Raw genomic sequence first — 17,039 nt, forward strand, 5'->3', positions numbered from 1 at the left:
GATTTTTTTTTTTTTTAATTTACAGTACACCCACGTTTCTCGTGGTTAATGCGTTCCAGGAACCACACGGAGAACAACATATTCTGCGATATAGCAACAATTTATCTTATTATTTATGGTAATTTAAACGTTTATGAACCCTCCCCATACTGATATTAAACCACCTTCTATCTGTATTACCTTTAAAACACTGTTTAAAACACTTTTGTGTCTTGCGGAAGTCCGAGACTCACGGAACGTAGCGCACTACCGGATGCCATCAGCCAATAGAATGCGCACACGGTATCACATGACTGCCTACCAAAAATCTGCAGTGAAGTCGCGTGTGTTGATGCGTGAGGGATTACTGTATTTGATATTTAAATATTTTTAATACCAACTATCGTTATCCATTCCTGCAAGAAGAACAGAAATAGTTTTTTTGAAATTTTATAGAATATCTGATTCCTGAACACTGAGGCGTATCGGTAGATCGTTGATTTTTATACATGTTTTTACTTGATTTATGTGCTTTCCAGAATGCTTTCAGTGACCTCCAAGTGAACTAAGTGATTTCCATCATCATCATCCAACAGCTGGTCAGTGGAGGCTTGAGGTGAAGGTTACAGCAGATTAAGACCAGACTGCTTCTCCAGTTTCCAGCTCCTCGTTCCCAGATGAGAGCAAAATATCAACAACTGGCAACTTAGGTGGGGGATACTCCGAGCCTGACGCCGGTGCACCACATCAAAAATCTACCATACGTACTGAATCCACTGGGGCTTGTGTGACAGAGTAAAGCTGCAGACATATAAATATAATATGATCACATTATTTCTTGTGTCATAATCCTTGATGAGAGGCTCAGTCGGAGTCAGCTGACCAATCACCATCATACATCATACATTAGTAAGCATTAGGCTGGACGTCAACTCTTCCTGCATCTCACATCACACTATCAATCCCATCATGCACTGTGAAAAAATCTGTTCCTACTGTAAAATAGTTGGTAAAACATTGGTGTATATCTGAATAAATACATAATTCCCTCAGCAACATCAACACCAGTGGACTATGAGAAACATAATCACACAGGGAAGCAAAAATCATCTTCATCTTTTTTCCCCCTCAGGCCAGCAGAAATATTTTTATCACACAGATGAAAAATAAATAAAAAACTAAATCCTTCATGAAAGTATCAAATCAATAAACGTTCTCCCAAGTGTCATCTCATGTAAAGTTCATCTCCTAAAGATGTGAAAGTAAGTTGTCACCAGTCATTTACACTGAAGATGTTGTGACCTTGCGATTGTCACAAATAAAAAACAAACTTAGTTTAATTCTTCTGTGAACATCTTTATTGTTTTATGTAAGAAAATAAACTTATAGGTTACATTATACTGATATACTGATATAAAAAAATTGATGTCCGTTGTTTCTTTTTCCACAGCAGCAGCTCAGCTGAACAGATTTAAATACACAGCGTGCAGACGCGTCCCTCACTTGTGGATAGAACAGTCTCTCAGGGGCCACAACAGAAAGGAGACTTGGGGTCACCCGACGCAGCAGGTTGGTGATGAGCTGCACAATAAACATGGTGAACACCTCATGCTGGAATAATGTGTGTGCAGGTTAAAACTCCAGGGTCTCTGATGAGGGTTTGAACACAAAGCATCTGTGACTGACAGGAGGTTCTTGTTTATTCTGCCTTCCTCAGTAAATCTGGTCACAGATGAGTTCTGCTGATCAGGTCCTGAAAGTAATTTGCATTTTCATACACTTGAGTCACCAGTGTTTCTCTGGCCTTGGTGTTATCTGAATCTTTATGTGTAGTTCATTTAAACAAGGAGGTTATGTTTTCACTTATGGCTTTTTAACCATTTGTTGGTTAATTTGATATTAGGATTACATAAAAACTACTGAACAGATTTCCATGATGATATGAGGGCAGAATAGATTCCATTCAATTTTTCCTTGGATCCCGTGTCTGTCTTTTGTTTTTTTTTGTCAGTGGACATGGTTGAGTTTGATTTTTGATGAGACTCGACAGACTTGAGGAGTGTTGGAGCACGGCAGCAGTATGCACTCTACCGTGTACCATTTTAGAGTCAGTAATGAAATATTAATTAAAATGCTTGCGTGATGTAATCAGTTAAGGTGAAGGCTAACCTTACTGACCTACTTATCACAGCCTATACATCTGCCTGTAAACCCGACTGAAGGTTTAGAAACATAGGCTTTTATGACTGACTTTAACTTCTCAAACATTTATCTGAATATATGTAACAGAAATCACTCAACTATTTTTCATCCATAAAATCTCTAGCATCCAGATCTGTTATAATCCATAATATTCATCAATAAAGAAAATAGAGAAGACATTAAAAAAAACTCAGAATAACTGCAACAACAATTGAATATTAATAAAACTCGTGTCTAAACTGTTTCATCTTTAAAGCTTTTCCATTCATTTATTTGCAGCATGGCTTTAATTACAGTATTTTCCACAATATAAGGTGCACCTAAGAGCATTTAGTCAAAAACCGACATTGCGTCTTATATATGGAAAAGGATTTTAACTAGGCAAACTCATTGAAGATGCGACTTATAATCGGGTGTGCTTTTTAATCCAGTGCGTCTTGAAGTGCAGAAAATACTGTATTCCTATATTTGATGCTGTGATTCCCACACGTTGACTTCACTCATGCAGACCAATTCAAGTGAACTGATTTTCATTTGGTGACTCATGTTTAAAGAATTTATTAATTATCAGCCTGAGAACACAATGCATCATGTTTGATCAACTAATGGACAAAGTTACCTTGATCAGAAAGACACTCTTTCAAGTCATTATAGACCTACTATTTCTGACATGACTTGTAATAACTAATGTAGGACTACAGTATTTTCTGCACAATAAGACACACTGGACTATAAGGCACACCTTCATCGAAAGGCCCATCCTAGAATAAGGTGCACTGAATTAGAAGGCGCACTGTCAGTTTTCGAGAAAATTAAAGGCTTTTGGGTGCGCCTTATAGTGCGGAAAATACTGTACTTATTTAATATTTTTCGTGGTTGAAAAATATCCCCTTCAGATAACGTACATAGGCAAATCAGGCCTTTATTTAATAATATAAACCAACAAAAAGTTAAACTAAAAAGGCTCGCATCTCAAGGCTACCTTAGCTGCTAGTAGTTTAGCATACCAGAATCCACGCTCCATTTGACTGGTTGATTTGCATTGGGGCTAAAAATAGGGCAGCAGCTTTTGACTGTGGAGTAGAAATCTGTCTTGTGCTGATTTAGTTTAGTTTCGTGTTAAACCAGTGTAAGACTCTTCATGACAGAAGGACATTATTCAGTGACTAACTGTTTAAAGGTGGTAGAACAGCATCGTGATTCAATAAAAGTGAAGCAGACTGCTGCACGGCTGAAATAATACCCAGAATACACAGCTCACTAAACTGCTCTACAACTGCATGAGCAAATGCAGCTTCTGACGGATGATTTCAGAATTCATGGTCCACAGAAACTCAGTCAGTCCTCCTGTGAGCATTTCCTCCATGGGAACGAACTGCAGTACTTGTCTGTCGCTCCCAGATGTCCGGTCTTCACCTGAGTCCTCCTCCCCTCTCAACTGATCCATACAGTTGTGAACATCAGTGAGGATAGGGAGTATTCGAGCGGCGGCTTCGGGGCAAAAGCCAACGCACACGAGAACTGTGCCGATTGTGCCTGATGGGGGCGGATGTCCAAGCCTAACCGACTGAAAAGAGATGTGCAGGCAGAGCACAGCCGCCGCCGTGACACGGGTGAGGGCGGAAAACACCGGTAGCAGCAGGACATCCCCACAGCGCAGAGTCTGCAGGGATAACAGGACGCAGCCTAAGAGCTGCTGCTGGTACCGCGGCTCCCCGTCGTGCAACGTGACGCAACCTCGCTGAGAAAATGAAGGCTCAGCAGAAAATGTTAAAATGAGATTCCCAAGCTGACTTTCAAAGGGACCCCACACTGTGGGGCTGCCAAACACCAGACACCGCCTCTGGTGTTCCATCCCAATGGTGTCGGCTGTCAGGCTAGAAAGACCCGCAACGTTTGACAGGATGGAGTCCGCGCAAATCGCACGGCAAGAGTCGCAGGGAGGTAAAGCAGTCCAGTCGACTGCTGAGTCTGTCAGGGCTTCATTCAGGTGGTTTAGCAACGCCCCCTCACAGAACGGAGAGCTTCTGACATCGGGCAGCGCAGCACCAGCAATAATGTACCATGAATCCACCTGAAAGGCTGACAGAGGTCCTTCAAGCACGCAGCTGGTCTCGCCCGCCTCGCAGCAGTGTCTCTGGATCCAGGCGGCATAGCAACCCCTCTTGATTCGCTCCCTCCAGCTTAGAGTCTGTAATTCCCTTCGCTCGTTGAAGGAGCGTGTTTGCTTCTTCGATCCCAGATGCCGATCCAGGGAGACACTGCAGTAGGCGGGATTCACCGCGTTACGGGAGATCCATCGACTCCTGGGAAGGAAGCTCACCTACGGAAGAGTCACAAGATCAAGCTCAGGTTTGTTTTTTGAATCAAAGTGAGAAGACAGAGAAAAACAACATGAACAACCTCATAAGCCTCGAGACGGAAACTCAATCTTTGACGGTGTGTCAATCTGATGACAACTGAAGACTATCCCTTTTGTTTCGTCTTATACTTCGTGCTGTACTGTCTGATGTACCGTCTGTGTTGTACTGCCTGTGTTGTACTGCCCGTGTTGTCCTGCCCATGTTGTACTGCCCGTGTTGTACTGCCCGTGTTGTACTGCCCGTGTTGTCCTGCCTGTGTTGTCCTGCCCGTGTTGTACTGCCCGTGTTGTACTGCCCGTGTTGTACTGCCTGTGTTGTCCTATCTGTGTTGTCCTACCTGTGTTGTCCCGTGTTGTACTACCTGTGTTGTACTGCCTGTTGTACTGTCTACCATGGGTCAGAGAAGACTGCAATTTCATCTATGCTGTATGTCGTGCATATATAGTACATTTGACAATAAAGCTGACTTTGACATTGACTACGGAAACAGCTAATCGCTGCTTTTCATCCTAGTGTCGAGTTATTCTGAAAATGTTCCAGATGCATTACTAAACTAGGAACTGCGGTTGACATAGAAAAACGCTCGGGCTACCTCGGCCTGCCATGGTTAAGTCATGATAAACCTGGTTCCAAAGAGGCTTATTCTCATTACAGAAGAATAAGAAATGTAAAGCACCTCCAAATGACCAATCAGTTCTCTAGAAAATAGCATCATCATTAATAGATGGTTTAGCCCCATGGGCAGATTGGGTTGATTTACGTAGGTCTCCCTCCTGCCCTCTTTAGCTTGTCTTCAAAGCCATATTGTACCTGGTACCTCCATGTACAGTCGTACAACTTTAATCCCGCTCTAAATGTCTTCAATTGACCTTAGGGACAAATAAAGTTTTTACATCCCACTTCAAAGCGGTGATGTATAGTGATGGTTAGAGTTTGTGTGTTCGTCCATTCGTTCGTCCATTCGTTCATCCGTTTGTCCACCAAATGTCTTCACAACCGTTGGTAGAAAGATGAGGGAGAAGGCCAGTGTAAGTAAGACCATAGATCAAACCTAGTGCTTTGATCTGCCTATGCATCAGCTTTGATCTATGGTCAAAACTAGTGCATAGCTTTGACCTACCCTGAAAGGTCAAAGCTATACACTGGTCAGGTACTACTTTCAGGGTACGCTGACCTACCCTGAAAGTAGGTCAGTGTACCAGGGTAAGTAAGTTTGAATTGCATTGGATTGAATTGAATCAAATCTGTCGACTAGCAGTCGTGTCCCGGAGATCGACTCGTATCTTCGGTTTTGCTCGTATGTCAAACGAAAATATTGACAGCGCGACGGCTCTTATCTCAAAACTCGTAAGCTGAGCAGCTCGTATCTCGAGGTACGACGGTGTTACGTTTGTGTTTTTTAACCAGTAGTATGACGACTAGTGACTTCTCCAACCTCATGGGTGACGGACATCCTACCTGGAAGCGTTGTAAGTATTCCTGCGCCGTACAGTCCCTGACGTAGTCGAGCCGCTGCCTCTGCTCCACGCTCATCCTTTCAAACAGTTGCAGGTTTTCTGTGATGGTTTCCACCTGCCGTGCGTGGAAGTACGAACACATCTCCTCATGCTGCTTCACAAACGACTCTGGGATGAGCGAATTTGGGAACAGGGCCCCTTCGTCGGCCACATTTGTCCCGTAGTTGCGAATCAGTTTTGAGAGCAGAGGCCTCACGGCCGCTTTGCCTTCATACTTCAGACACACGACGTAAACCTCGGAGTTACCAGCTTTGCTGGTAGCGGGTTTGAAGACGCTAACAGAGCGGAAGCAGCAGTTGAGCAAGTAAAGCAAGCAGATGGAGGAGTGTTCGTACAGGGTGAACATCTTCAATACAAAGGACCCACCGGGGCTGAGCAGCAGCAGCGCCGCCGTGGCCTCGCAGTAATGCAGCGACGCCACCAGCGCCTCCTGCTCGTCTGGTTTCTCCTGGCAGTCGAAGCTACCGTCCGCAGTTACCAAATCAACTCTGTGCATGTTCGCCACGAAAACCTGCAGCTCCAGCAAATGCTTCTGGACCATGATGTTGCCCGTGTTGTCTGAACCGAAGAACCACCAGGGCAACGTGTTCGCGATCAATCGATCGTCTGCGATCGTTTGGCTCCCGCTGTTGCCCTCATGGTAAGGGTTGAGTGTGTTCGCAGCCCAGCTCCAGTCACAGTACTGTGTGGATTTGCTGGTTTTGATGTAGTGGTTGAGAGCGGTTATAAAAGCTCCCGGAGCCTCACACAGATGGACCGTGTTGAGCTCTCCATCAAGAAGAGCTTCCTCTGGCAGAGGATGAAACGTTCCCAGGATCTCGTAGAACTTGCACCAGGCCTGAGTGCAGATCTCTGCGTTGGCCACCGAACGCACGGCACTGATCACCTTTCCCGCTCGATTGGTGGAGTTGGTGTGTTGATGCCAGACGTGCACATTCTTGTCGCTGAGCTGGTTCTTCACAGCGTTCAACGATGCCTTCAGGGCCTGCAGGCGACAGTTTTCCTTTGCAGAGTCTTTCAGAGCAACGCTTGGGTCTGGGAGGTGCCACTCCCCATTGGACGGCTTCACATAAGTTCTAACCTTACTGAAAAGACTACAAATCTCTACTTCTGTTTCAGGATCCAACGGTAGCATGTTGTTGGAATGATGCAGCTTGCTGACTTTCCTCCGGGTCCCATTGCCTGAGGTCATCCTCTAAAACTGCAGCAAAACAGTCACAACTGGGTGTTAGAAATACTCAGATTAAAAACACATCTGCATCATCCTGGTTCGATGTAATCCAGCAGTGTTGATGTGATCTACTTACATTACACAGGTAGAGTCCCCCCCAAAAAAGAAAAATCCAATTGATAATACGTTTCACTCCACAACCCCTTCGTTCTTCCCAACATTAGTGAGTGTTATCAGGTTATGAATGGTGAATAATTGTGATGTCATGCCCTCAGGACGCAGGGCTGACTGTAAAGTCGGATTTATTTTCTCTTGAGCGACGTCTGAATAACATATTTTCTTATATCACAACAGCAATATACAATCTCAGATAGTAAGTCCTGACAATGATAATATTCACTCAATACTGACATTGTTAGTATTTGATGGCAGTGTGAGGGAAGTTATTTTAAAGAATTTGTTGCTGTCCCGTCAGCGATGGTACAACCTTATTCTAGATCAGCAGGGTGTGCTTAAGATAAGTTTTAACAATTCATGAAATTACTGGGTAATTTTAAATTCATGACACAAAATAAATTTAGTCAGAATAAAATTAGGCCCGGGGGCTAATCCTCTGCTCATGCGCACATGATTTAGATGACTACACGGGCCAGGATTGCATATTTCTGAGTCATTTCTTGATTAGTCTACAATGACTCAGTGATAAATGGCAATATTTGGTGTATTGCTAATGGAAGCACATTCATCAATTATTCCTCATCAATCAAAACGTTAAGCACTGCTTGTGTTTATGCAAGAAATCTGCTCTACAGAAATCTACTCGAAAGGTTTCAGTTGTTGGTGAAAGATAGACAGCCTGATATATTTTTCTATCCAGAGGGAAGAAGAAATCCTAATGATTTTAGGTGGATGAAATTGATTTTTAATAAGTTTTACATTGATGATCAATCATCAATAATCTTCATTACATCAGAATTTACCATCTCAGATGTGCGATGGTTTGTTTTTGTTTTTTTGGCCTTATCTCTGATAAAAGCTAATAAATACAGACATCTCAATACTAACAGTGAATTACTTTCCAGCTAAAACAATATGCAAAACAAGAGTGATTACAGAAACACCCAAGAGAACCATTTTTAAAAAAAAATTCTGATAGAAATAAAATAGGACGTGTGAGCTGCCTTTGGTTCTGAGACCATCTGAGGTCCATGTGGGATGATGTGGTGATCAATGATTCAATCATCAAATTCATTCAATGATCAAATCAATTCTAAAGGGAACAGGAGCCAATGTGACGATAAATCAGGCCTTACGTACATATTCCATATAAAAACTGTAGTTTTCTAAGCTTCAATCTGGAGGTGCAGAACTGTAATAGACTTTTATTATAATTATTGTCTAGCCTGCTTAGTGGGGGGATTGTTGAAGGCATTTTATTGAGGTGTGTCTTGTATTTTTAATTTGAATTTACTTAAATGATCCACGTAGGGAAATTCTTAAATTTTAGATTATTTTAATCTGTCCTGATGTTAAAGTATAAATTAATTATCTTCGACTCTAAGTCAACTAGGTCTATTCACGGACTGTTAACAGCAGTCAACACTCCTCATCATGGCCATTTTTCCTGCTAGCAGGCGAGCTTTGCCTCCGAACTCCCGCACAAGGCTGGACTTCCGGCCTCACGGTGACCGGAAGTTCAACAGAGACGGTTCCGGTCCAGAGTTCAGGCTGGGAACCCAGTTGTGGGTCAGAGAACCCGGTCCCAGACCAGAGGGACTCGGCTAGCCCTACAACAACGAGGAGAAACTCACCGGACTTTATGTCTCCGCGAGCAGGAACCACGATGTCATGTGACTAGGAACAACACCGCGCATGCGCAAAGTGACGAGGGCTCGGCTTCATTTAAACGAGCAGCGACGTTATTTTTAAATTAATCAGACAGAATGAGCAGCGATCACAATGTTTGATGAAAAATAAGGTGAAGACAGGACGCAGCCATCCCTGTCTAAACGTGTTCATTACACTCCAGGGATTAAAAATGTAAAACTCAATCTTAGTCCGATTTGAGAAAAGCTTTTTAATTAAAAAAAAATTTTTTTTAACATGTATAAACAGGTCTGAGATCATTCTCAACACATGGGAATAATCTGACTGACATGACTGATCTTTTTTGAGTAGGCTTGGTTGTGAAAAGGCTATTTTTAAAGAAACAAGCATGATACATTTATCTAATTTATCCTTAATGACAACTCAGTTGTTAAACTAACGATCTGGAGAACCCTAACTTTAACCCTAATCATAATCCCCAAAATAAACGCTATTAAAAACCTTTGGAGTCAGGAGGAGGTTTACTGCTGTAGGCAATAAATGGTGTGGGACACACTACTTACTGAAAGCATAAACGAATGTCATTTAACAATAAACACAGAAAGACATGTGTAAGACAAATAACTAGAACACATAGCAAAAATAGATAAAGGTCTTCATATCAGTAAACTTCCAGAAATATGTTATAATCTGTTTTAAAATAAAACAGTTGTTTAAATTTGGTGGAGTTTCTGCAGGTTTTTGAGGAACATAAAAAAGGTCTCATAATAAGGGCATCAATCAGTTCAATCACCTGTTACTAAACAGGCGGTAAGAAGAAAAGTCACCCTAAAACTACAATACTGTATATGGCAGCTTAATGCACCTAAATCTGTTTGGATGTTTATCTGGATGAACGATTGTTATCATTTCATTGGACTGGATTTGTTCATGAAAAATAGTAGTTCTATTTTTGATTGGGTGAGATCATTAGAAGAGGAAAAATTCATATGCATCTATAACGTAGAAACATTCTTTTGCTATTGTAAATTGTTGATTGTTTTTGTAGGTTAATTAACATAAGACTACACAGACTTTATTCTGATTGATCCTGCGCATACTGTACATGCCTTGATGCTGTTAATTTTAGTCCTTGGTTTTAGCTCTGTGGGATTTTCATGACAAGACAATGTGTATTTTTTATGTAAATCGAAATGTCTAAATTCAGACTATATATAGATCCACGTTGAAGTACTATAACTTTACATCCTAGATAACTAAAAAGAAAAAAAAAGAGTCTCTGAATAAACTATGTGATCCTCTTCGGGATTTGCTTGTGTGTGCATATTTCCAAGCAGATTATCCACAGTGAACTGATCTGTGTCGACTGTTATATAATTATTAGAGCTCTTTAAAGTGTAATCTGGTGAAAACAGACTTTTGAAATGTTGTGTTTTGTGCCATGTTTGAATGTGGTCCACCAATTCTGTCTGTCTCTACAATTGCTTTCCTTACAATAATAAATACACATCAAACAGTCCATGGGGTAATCATGAAAAGGAAAAACAAAAGACTTCATAAAGAAATGTCGGGTCGGGTGCAGTGTGGCAGTGACGACAGGGGGTCACGACGGACCAGACCCGGGCGGCAGAAGCTGGCTTTGGGGACGTGGAATGTCACGGCGGGGAAGGAGCCGGAACTTGTGTTGGAGGTGGAGCGTTACCAGTTGGATCTGGTGGGGCTTACCTCTACGCATAGCCTCAGTTCTGGATCCAAACTCCTGGGTAGGGGTTGGACCTTGTTTTACTCCGGAGTTGCGTCAGGCGTGAGGCGCAGGGCGGGTGTGGGGATACTCACAAGCCCCCGTCTGAGTGCTGCTGTGTTGGAGTTTACCCTGGTGGATGAGAGGGTCGCTTCCCTACGCCTTAAGGGTGTGGGAGGTAAACTCTGACTGTTATCAATTCAGAGTATTCGGCCTTCTTGGGGTCCCTAAATGGGGTCCTTGATGGGTGTCCTTGATGGACACTCGGGTGAAGAGAGGGGCAGAGCTGTCAACTGATCACCATCTGGTGGTGAGTTGGGTCCGTTGGCGGAGGAAACCTTTGGATAGACCTGGTAAGCCCAAACGAGTAGTGTGGGTGAACTGGGAACGTCTGGAGGAGGACTCCATGAGGCCCTCAATTCACACCTCCAAAGGAGCTTCTCGTGCATCCCTGTGGAGGCTTGGGGCACTGAACCTGAATGGTCGATGTTCAAAGCTTCCATTCTTTTTGTGATTTTCATGGATAGGATATCGAGGCGTAGTCACTGTGAGGAGGGGTTACAGTTTGGTGGCCTGAGGATTGCATCACTGCTTTTTGCAGATGATGTAGTCCTGTTTGCATCATCGGCCTGTGACCTGCAGCACTCACTGGTCCAGTTTGCATCCTAGTGTGAAGTGGCGGGGATGAGGATTAGCACCTCCAAATCTGAGGCCATGGTCCTCAGCAGGAAACCAGTGGACTGCCTTCTCCGATTGGGGGAGGAGGTCCTTCCACAAGTGAAGGAGTTTAAGTATCTTGGGGTCCTGTTCACGAGTGAGGGAACAATGGAGCGTGAGATTGGACGGAGAATTGGGGCAGCAGGAGCGGTATTGCAGTCGCTTTACCGCACTGTTGTCACAAAGAGGGAGCTAAGCCGAGAGGCAAAGCTCTCCATTTACCGTTCAATCTTCGTTCCTACCCTCACCTATGGTCATGAGCGATGGGTCATGACCGAAAGAACGAGATCGAGGATACAAGCGGCTGAAATTGGCTTTCTCAGGCGGATAGCTGGTGTCTCCCTTAGAGATATGGTGAGAAACACTGCTGTTTGCACACTGCTGTTCGCACGTCCAGCTGGGAGGAGACCTCGGGGCAGACCCAGGACCAGGTGGAGGGATTATATCTCAACACTGGCCTGGGAACGCTTTGGGATCCCCCAGTCAGAGCTGGTGGATGTGGCCGGGGAAAGGGAAGTTTGGGGCTCCCTGTTGAAGCTCCTGCCCCCACGACCCGACTACGGATAAGTGGTGGAAGATGGATGAATGGATGAATGGATGGATGGATGGATTATATCCTGACACATTCAGTGTGAACAAAACTGGAGGATATCCAATGTAATCAGGCATTTGAAGAGGTTTGGTGAGGACAGGTATTTGAAAACTCCTGAAGAGCAGAAGAACTGTGTTCTCTTGTGTTATTAGATTTTGCCTTCTTTAATCGACTTTTTTCTTGCATATTATATTAGCTGCAAATCTAATCTGTTTCAGCTGCATTAGCTCTGATTTCTGAGTTTGAATTTGTTGCCTGTGACTTCTTGCAAATTGTTTTCTTCTGTGGACTTTGTTTCTGCGCTTACAAAAGTTTTAGAACGTGCAAAGATATTCAGAATAAACATTCAGATTTCAAAATTGTGCGTCCAAAAAAATGTCTACCAGAAATTCAGTTTTGTTGACACATCATCAGAGATGTAACCTGAGATCACTGGGTGTTTGGGGCCTTCCAAACATCAGACCCATCTGAGGTTGATCTGGTGGAAATGATAATAATCCAGGTTGAGTTCTCTGACTGTGGCTGGAATGTGGTGCCTCTCCAGTGCTTTGAGGACCAGTTTGTGGGGCATTGAGTTGATTTGAGCCACCTTTCTGCACTGAAATGTCATTTTGTATTAATTCTTGAGAAGGCTGAAGAAAATCTTCCCTTCATCGCTGATCAACAAGATGATACAGAACTTGCCTCCACTTAAGGATACACAAAACTTCTGGAAAAACCCATTGCTGCTGTTTTTTTCCTCTTCTCCAGATGACCTTCAAGATCTTCCAAAGTCACTGTAGAAGTGTGGGACAGTGCTTGTAGATCTTGTAGGATGTTCTGCCACGCCTGAACTTTTTTCAAGAACCCAGAATCTGATTTACTTAAGATTCTCCTGGTGAATTATATTTTTAAATAAATTGCATGAATGAATAAATTGGTTAAATACGTTTTTTAACACATATTTTTCTGAAAGAAGATAAAGTGATGTAAAGAAAAAAAACCTGGTCCTTTATGATGAGGGGGAACGTATTGCAATCCTCAAATCAATGGCGACAGCATACTCTATACATCACAAATTTTATTCTAGAGATTAGACTTTTAAAGGTCAAGTGGGACTTTGAAAAAGTATTCATTACAAACAGGGAGAGACAGACTGCATCTATACTTGGTGTAGTATATTGTTCCTAAAGGGCAGCCACTCCAGTTCCATCCAGCATTCATCCAGGGTCACCTTTCTGTGGAAGCTGCCTTTATACCTGCGTACAATACCAATACAGTAAAAAACAAATCCATTATGGACCCGACAATCAGGCTGCAGTTTAAATGACTAACCTAACCATATCTTTGTAGATAGTTTACAATGGGATTTTGGATTTTGTACATTTGGAACATTTTCTGTCTCTATTTTTTCTTAATTTTTTGCTATAATGCAAAGTTTTTGGAAAATGTGACATCTCAAAAGTGTCTTGGACAAGAAATTATCAAAAACTGTGCATACTCCCCCTGAATTTGGTTAATAAATAACCCTTGCATGTTAATATTTGAGGTGTTTCCATTTTTGTTCCTGATTATTCATCGTTATAAGCAACCCGTCCTCCAAAGAACACATGGTTTCCTTTAAAGGTTGGAATTAATGATGTTTTCATTCAGGAGGTGTCTGCGAATGCTGTAGTCATAAATGAGATATTTATCATGCCCTATATGCTATCAGTGGATGGAGAGATGAAGGAAAGGATGAATAAATTCATCATACGTTATCATTTATCTTTGTCCTTTCTTCATTGGTATTCTTAATCTCATGTTTGACTGTCACAGAAGAATTAAATCCATGTATCATGTTTCTTTTTCTGTATGTTCATACACCATATCTAACTACTATAATAAATGTAATTATTCATACTTGTAGCGCGAAGATCGTCTGAAAATCCTCTTACTTTTTAAGGTCTTTGTGTTACTTTAGGCTTTTGTGGAATTGTGTTTTACAGAGACAAACATCATGTGGTTGTAAATTTATTTTTACAGACATTTCAGAAAAATATGCCACTTCCAATTTCAGCTAAACCAAACTTCTGTGACTTTAATGCTCAAATAGATAATGGGATAAACCATGGGATAGGAACAGAGATTAATTGATGCAATGATTATTTATAGCAGATAATCTACACAGTCTTGCCAGTATGGAATCAAGTGGGTTCTATCACTAGTATGGTGTGTTTTCACTCAATTAAATAAATGGAAAAGATTGTGTAAATGCAGAAAAAGCAACAATCAAATCAATATCTGAGCACATGCAAGATGTTATGACTTCTACGAAAGTGGAAAGGAAGGGAATGCTGAGTAAACCATAAAATTGTCCAGAAACCACCCTTGAAATGAATAACAAATTAAACATTAACAAAATTTGGACCCTTCTCAAGAACTGACAAAGAGGTGTGCAAAGCTTCACGCCTATTGGACCGAATGGACGGATTAAAGCAATAATCTACCAGAATAAAATAATTGAAATTGATTTGTGACATGCAAAGTATGTATAGGTTGACAATGTGCTGCAATGACAGAGATGTTGATGATCAAGGGGACGGGAATCTTTCAAGCGAATGGCTTCTGCCCGTCAACCCTTTTTTTTTCTTTTCAGATGTTGTTGCTGATGTCTCAACACTGAAATCTGCTGTAATAACAGGTCTGGAAAGAAGAAAATAAACGGAATAAATAAATAAATAAATAAATAAATATCCTTTACCTGCTGTGATTATCCTGCTAAATTCATCTTAGAGGTCAAAGTTCAACTGCTTCCATCTGCAATAAAGGTCTGATCAGTGAAGTGATGGATGCCTGATATCTCATCAGGATGGTCTCAGCCTGCTGGTTATGACCTTGATATATAGGAGACAAGGTCAGATATATACAGTATACAGTACATGCACACAATGATGTCATGCAAGTGGAACTCTTTTAGATTTATTCAGTCACAACGGTGATAAAATAACATTCTACTCGCATTAATGATTGGAATGGCATTGTGCTACAAATTTCCATTCCATTAATTAGGACTGCAGGAAACAGACGTTACAAGTAATCCTTCAGTTAGTCAATACAGGGGACGGCATAATAATTAGGACTGGAAATAATGTTACACAGGCAAAGGAAAATTAAAAGATAATCACATGCAGACAGCGATTGATGATTTTTTTTTAGTTGAGAAAGGCGGTGTGGTTGGTGGGTTGGTCCACTTCTTTAGTTTCAACCGAAATATCTCAAAAAAAAACCAATGAATAAAGTTGGAGGGTTGTTCTTGTTTAACCAATTAAACAAGAAAAAATAAACGTGTATCAGGGTTATACATGTTAAAAAACTAACACAAAAAAGACCATATAACTGAGTGACTGTGTAATTTCCCTCCGGGGATTAATAAAGTGTACTTCTTCTTCTTCTTCTTCTACATCCTTACCTTTCTGTTTTTAAATTAAACTCGAAATCTGATTTCTTCTGCAATCTCAAAATTATCTGACACCCTCATTAGCATCCCTCAGAGGAGCTCACATTTGCAAATCAGATGTAGTTAAAATATTGTTCCAACCTTCCTAGACTTGCTTTGGTAGGAGTATCCTGTAGTTTTTCCTAAATTTACATCAGGGCTCTTTGCCAAAACTTCAAGACGCCATTGCTGCCGAATAAGAAAAGCAAAGTCTAGATTGTAAAAATTTGCATGTATATAAGAGAACATCCTGCCTGCAGTGAAGCACGGCTGTGGCCCAGTGACGCTCTGGAGAAGCTCTGGTTCCTCACGCACTAAACGCCTGCAGCATATAGAGGGTATGATGGATTCTATCAACTGTCAGGAAATCCTGGAAGAAAAAATTCTTCACATTTGCAAGTAAGTTGAAGCATGGCCATTTTTGTGACATTCAAATCAGTCCTGAAAGTGCACCAAGATTTGAGTTCAGAAGACGTCCTGGGGGGAGGTCAATCTCACAGAGTCGATGGAATCCCAGAAATAATCTTGACTGGGATTTGAGGTCAGTGGTTGTAGCGGTTTCATCTAGAGATGTTACACAGCTGAGGCTTTGTCCATAAGGAATGGGATAAGATTCCCAAGGACTGCTGCCAGAAGCTGATTACCAATGTATCATGTCTGCAGTAGGTAAGAACTAGAGACACATGATATGAAAAGGGTTCAATCCTTTTGAGACTGCAGCTGTCAGTAAAAGTAGCATTTTGATTTATTTTGAGGAAATCAAATTGTACTTAAGTGTTTCTGTTTGATTTGTTTGCTGCAAACATGATTAAAAAGGACATTTTGCAGATAAACTAAATCATAATAGTTATCTGATTGGTTGATGAGGAATATAGATGTGCCTCAATTCACAGTTATCTATCCATCCATCCATCCATCCATCCATCCATCCATCCATCCATCCATCCATCCATCCATCCATCCATCCATCCATCCATCCATCTAGTTCACCCTAAAATTTAAAGTTTGGTTCAAAACATTAAAGACTGGGTCAAAAACTGGTACACATTAATGTTCCGGATGGAATGCCTTATGATTGAATGAACGTAATGTCACTTCATTAAAGAATCATTAATTGACTGTTCCCTCACCTCATGCATTTTCTTCTGTTCTTTGATTTACAATCAGATGTCTGCAAAACTAAGCGTACCTGACGTTTCATTAGTACTCCTTACGTTAACATATGATAATATATGCTATATTTACATGCTATGTAAGCATACTGTACATGCATGTATGATAAGTTCAGCATTTGGTTTTAACAATCACAACCTCACAGAGTGACTAATGGGGCTACAGAGGCTCAGTTTTCTTTTTGTTCATGAAACTAAACAACGTTTGTTGTAAAATTAAGATTTACCAGGTTGATCTTTTTGTAGTGAGTCATATATAGGATTCAAGATTCCTATGTTTAGTGGATTAAATAATTCATCA

The 17,039-nt window shown here is 41.5% G+C and overlaps 1 protein-coding gene across 2 annotated transcripts; it reads right to left on the minus strand.

Annotated features, from left to right (window-relative positions):
• Window positions 1-1,369: 1,369 nt before the first annotated feature.
• cmtr2 (cap methyltransferase 2) lies at window positions 1,370-9,065 on the minus strand. 2 transcript variants are annotated; one of them, XM_068321956.1, is made up of 3 exons: window positions 9,044-9,065; window positions 6,003-7,262; window positions 1,370-4,504 (listed from the first exon to the last, which is right to left on the minus strand). In XM_068321956.1, the coding sequence occupies exons 2-3, from the start codon at window positions 7,251-7,253 to the stop codon at window positions 3,452-3,454; spliced, it is 2,304 nt and encodes a 767-aa protein (XP_068178057.1). In that variant the 5' UTR covers window positions 7,254-7,262; window positions 9,044-9,065; the 3' UTR covers window positions 1,370-3,451. The 2 variants fall into 2 exon arrangements, with proteins under 2 accessions (XP_068178057.1, XP_068178065.1); XM_068321964.1 differs by lacking the exon at window positions 9,044-9,065 and adding an exon at window positions 7,369-7,490.
• Between the last annotated feature and the right edge of the window lie 7,974 nt (window positions 9,066-17,039).

Source organism: Antennarius striatus, chromosome 1, assembly GCF_040054535.1.
Source record: "Antennarius striatus isolate MH-2024 chromosome 1, ASM4005453v1, whole genome shotgun sequence".
In the NCBI taxonomy this organism is placed as follows: Eukaryota; Metazoa; Chordata; class Actinopteri; order Lophiiformes; family Antennariidae; genus Antennarius; species Antennarius striatus.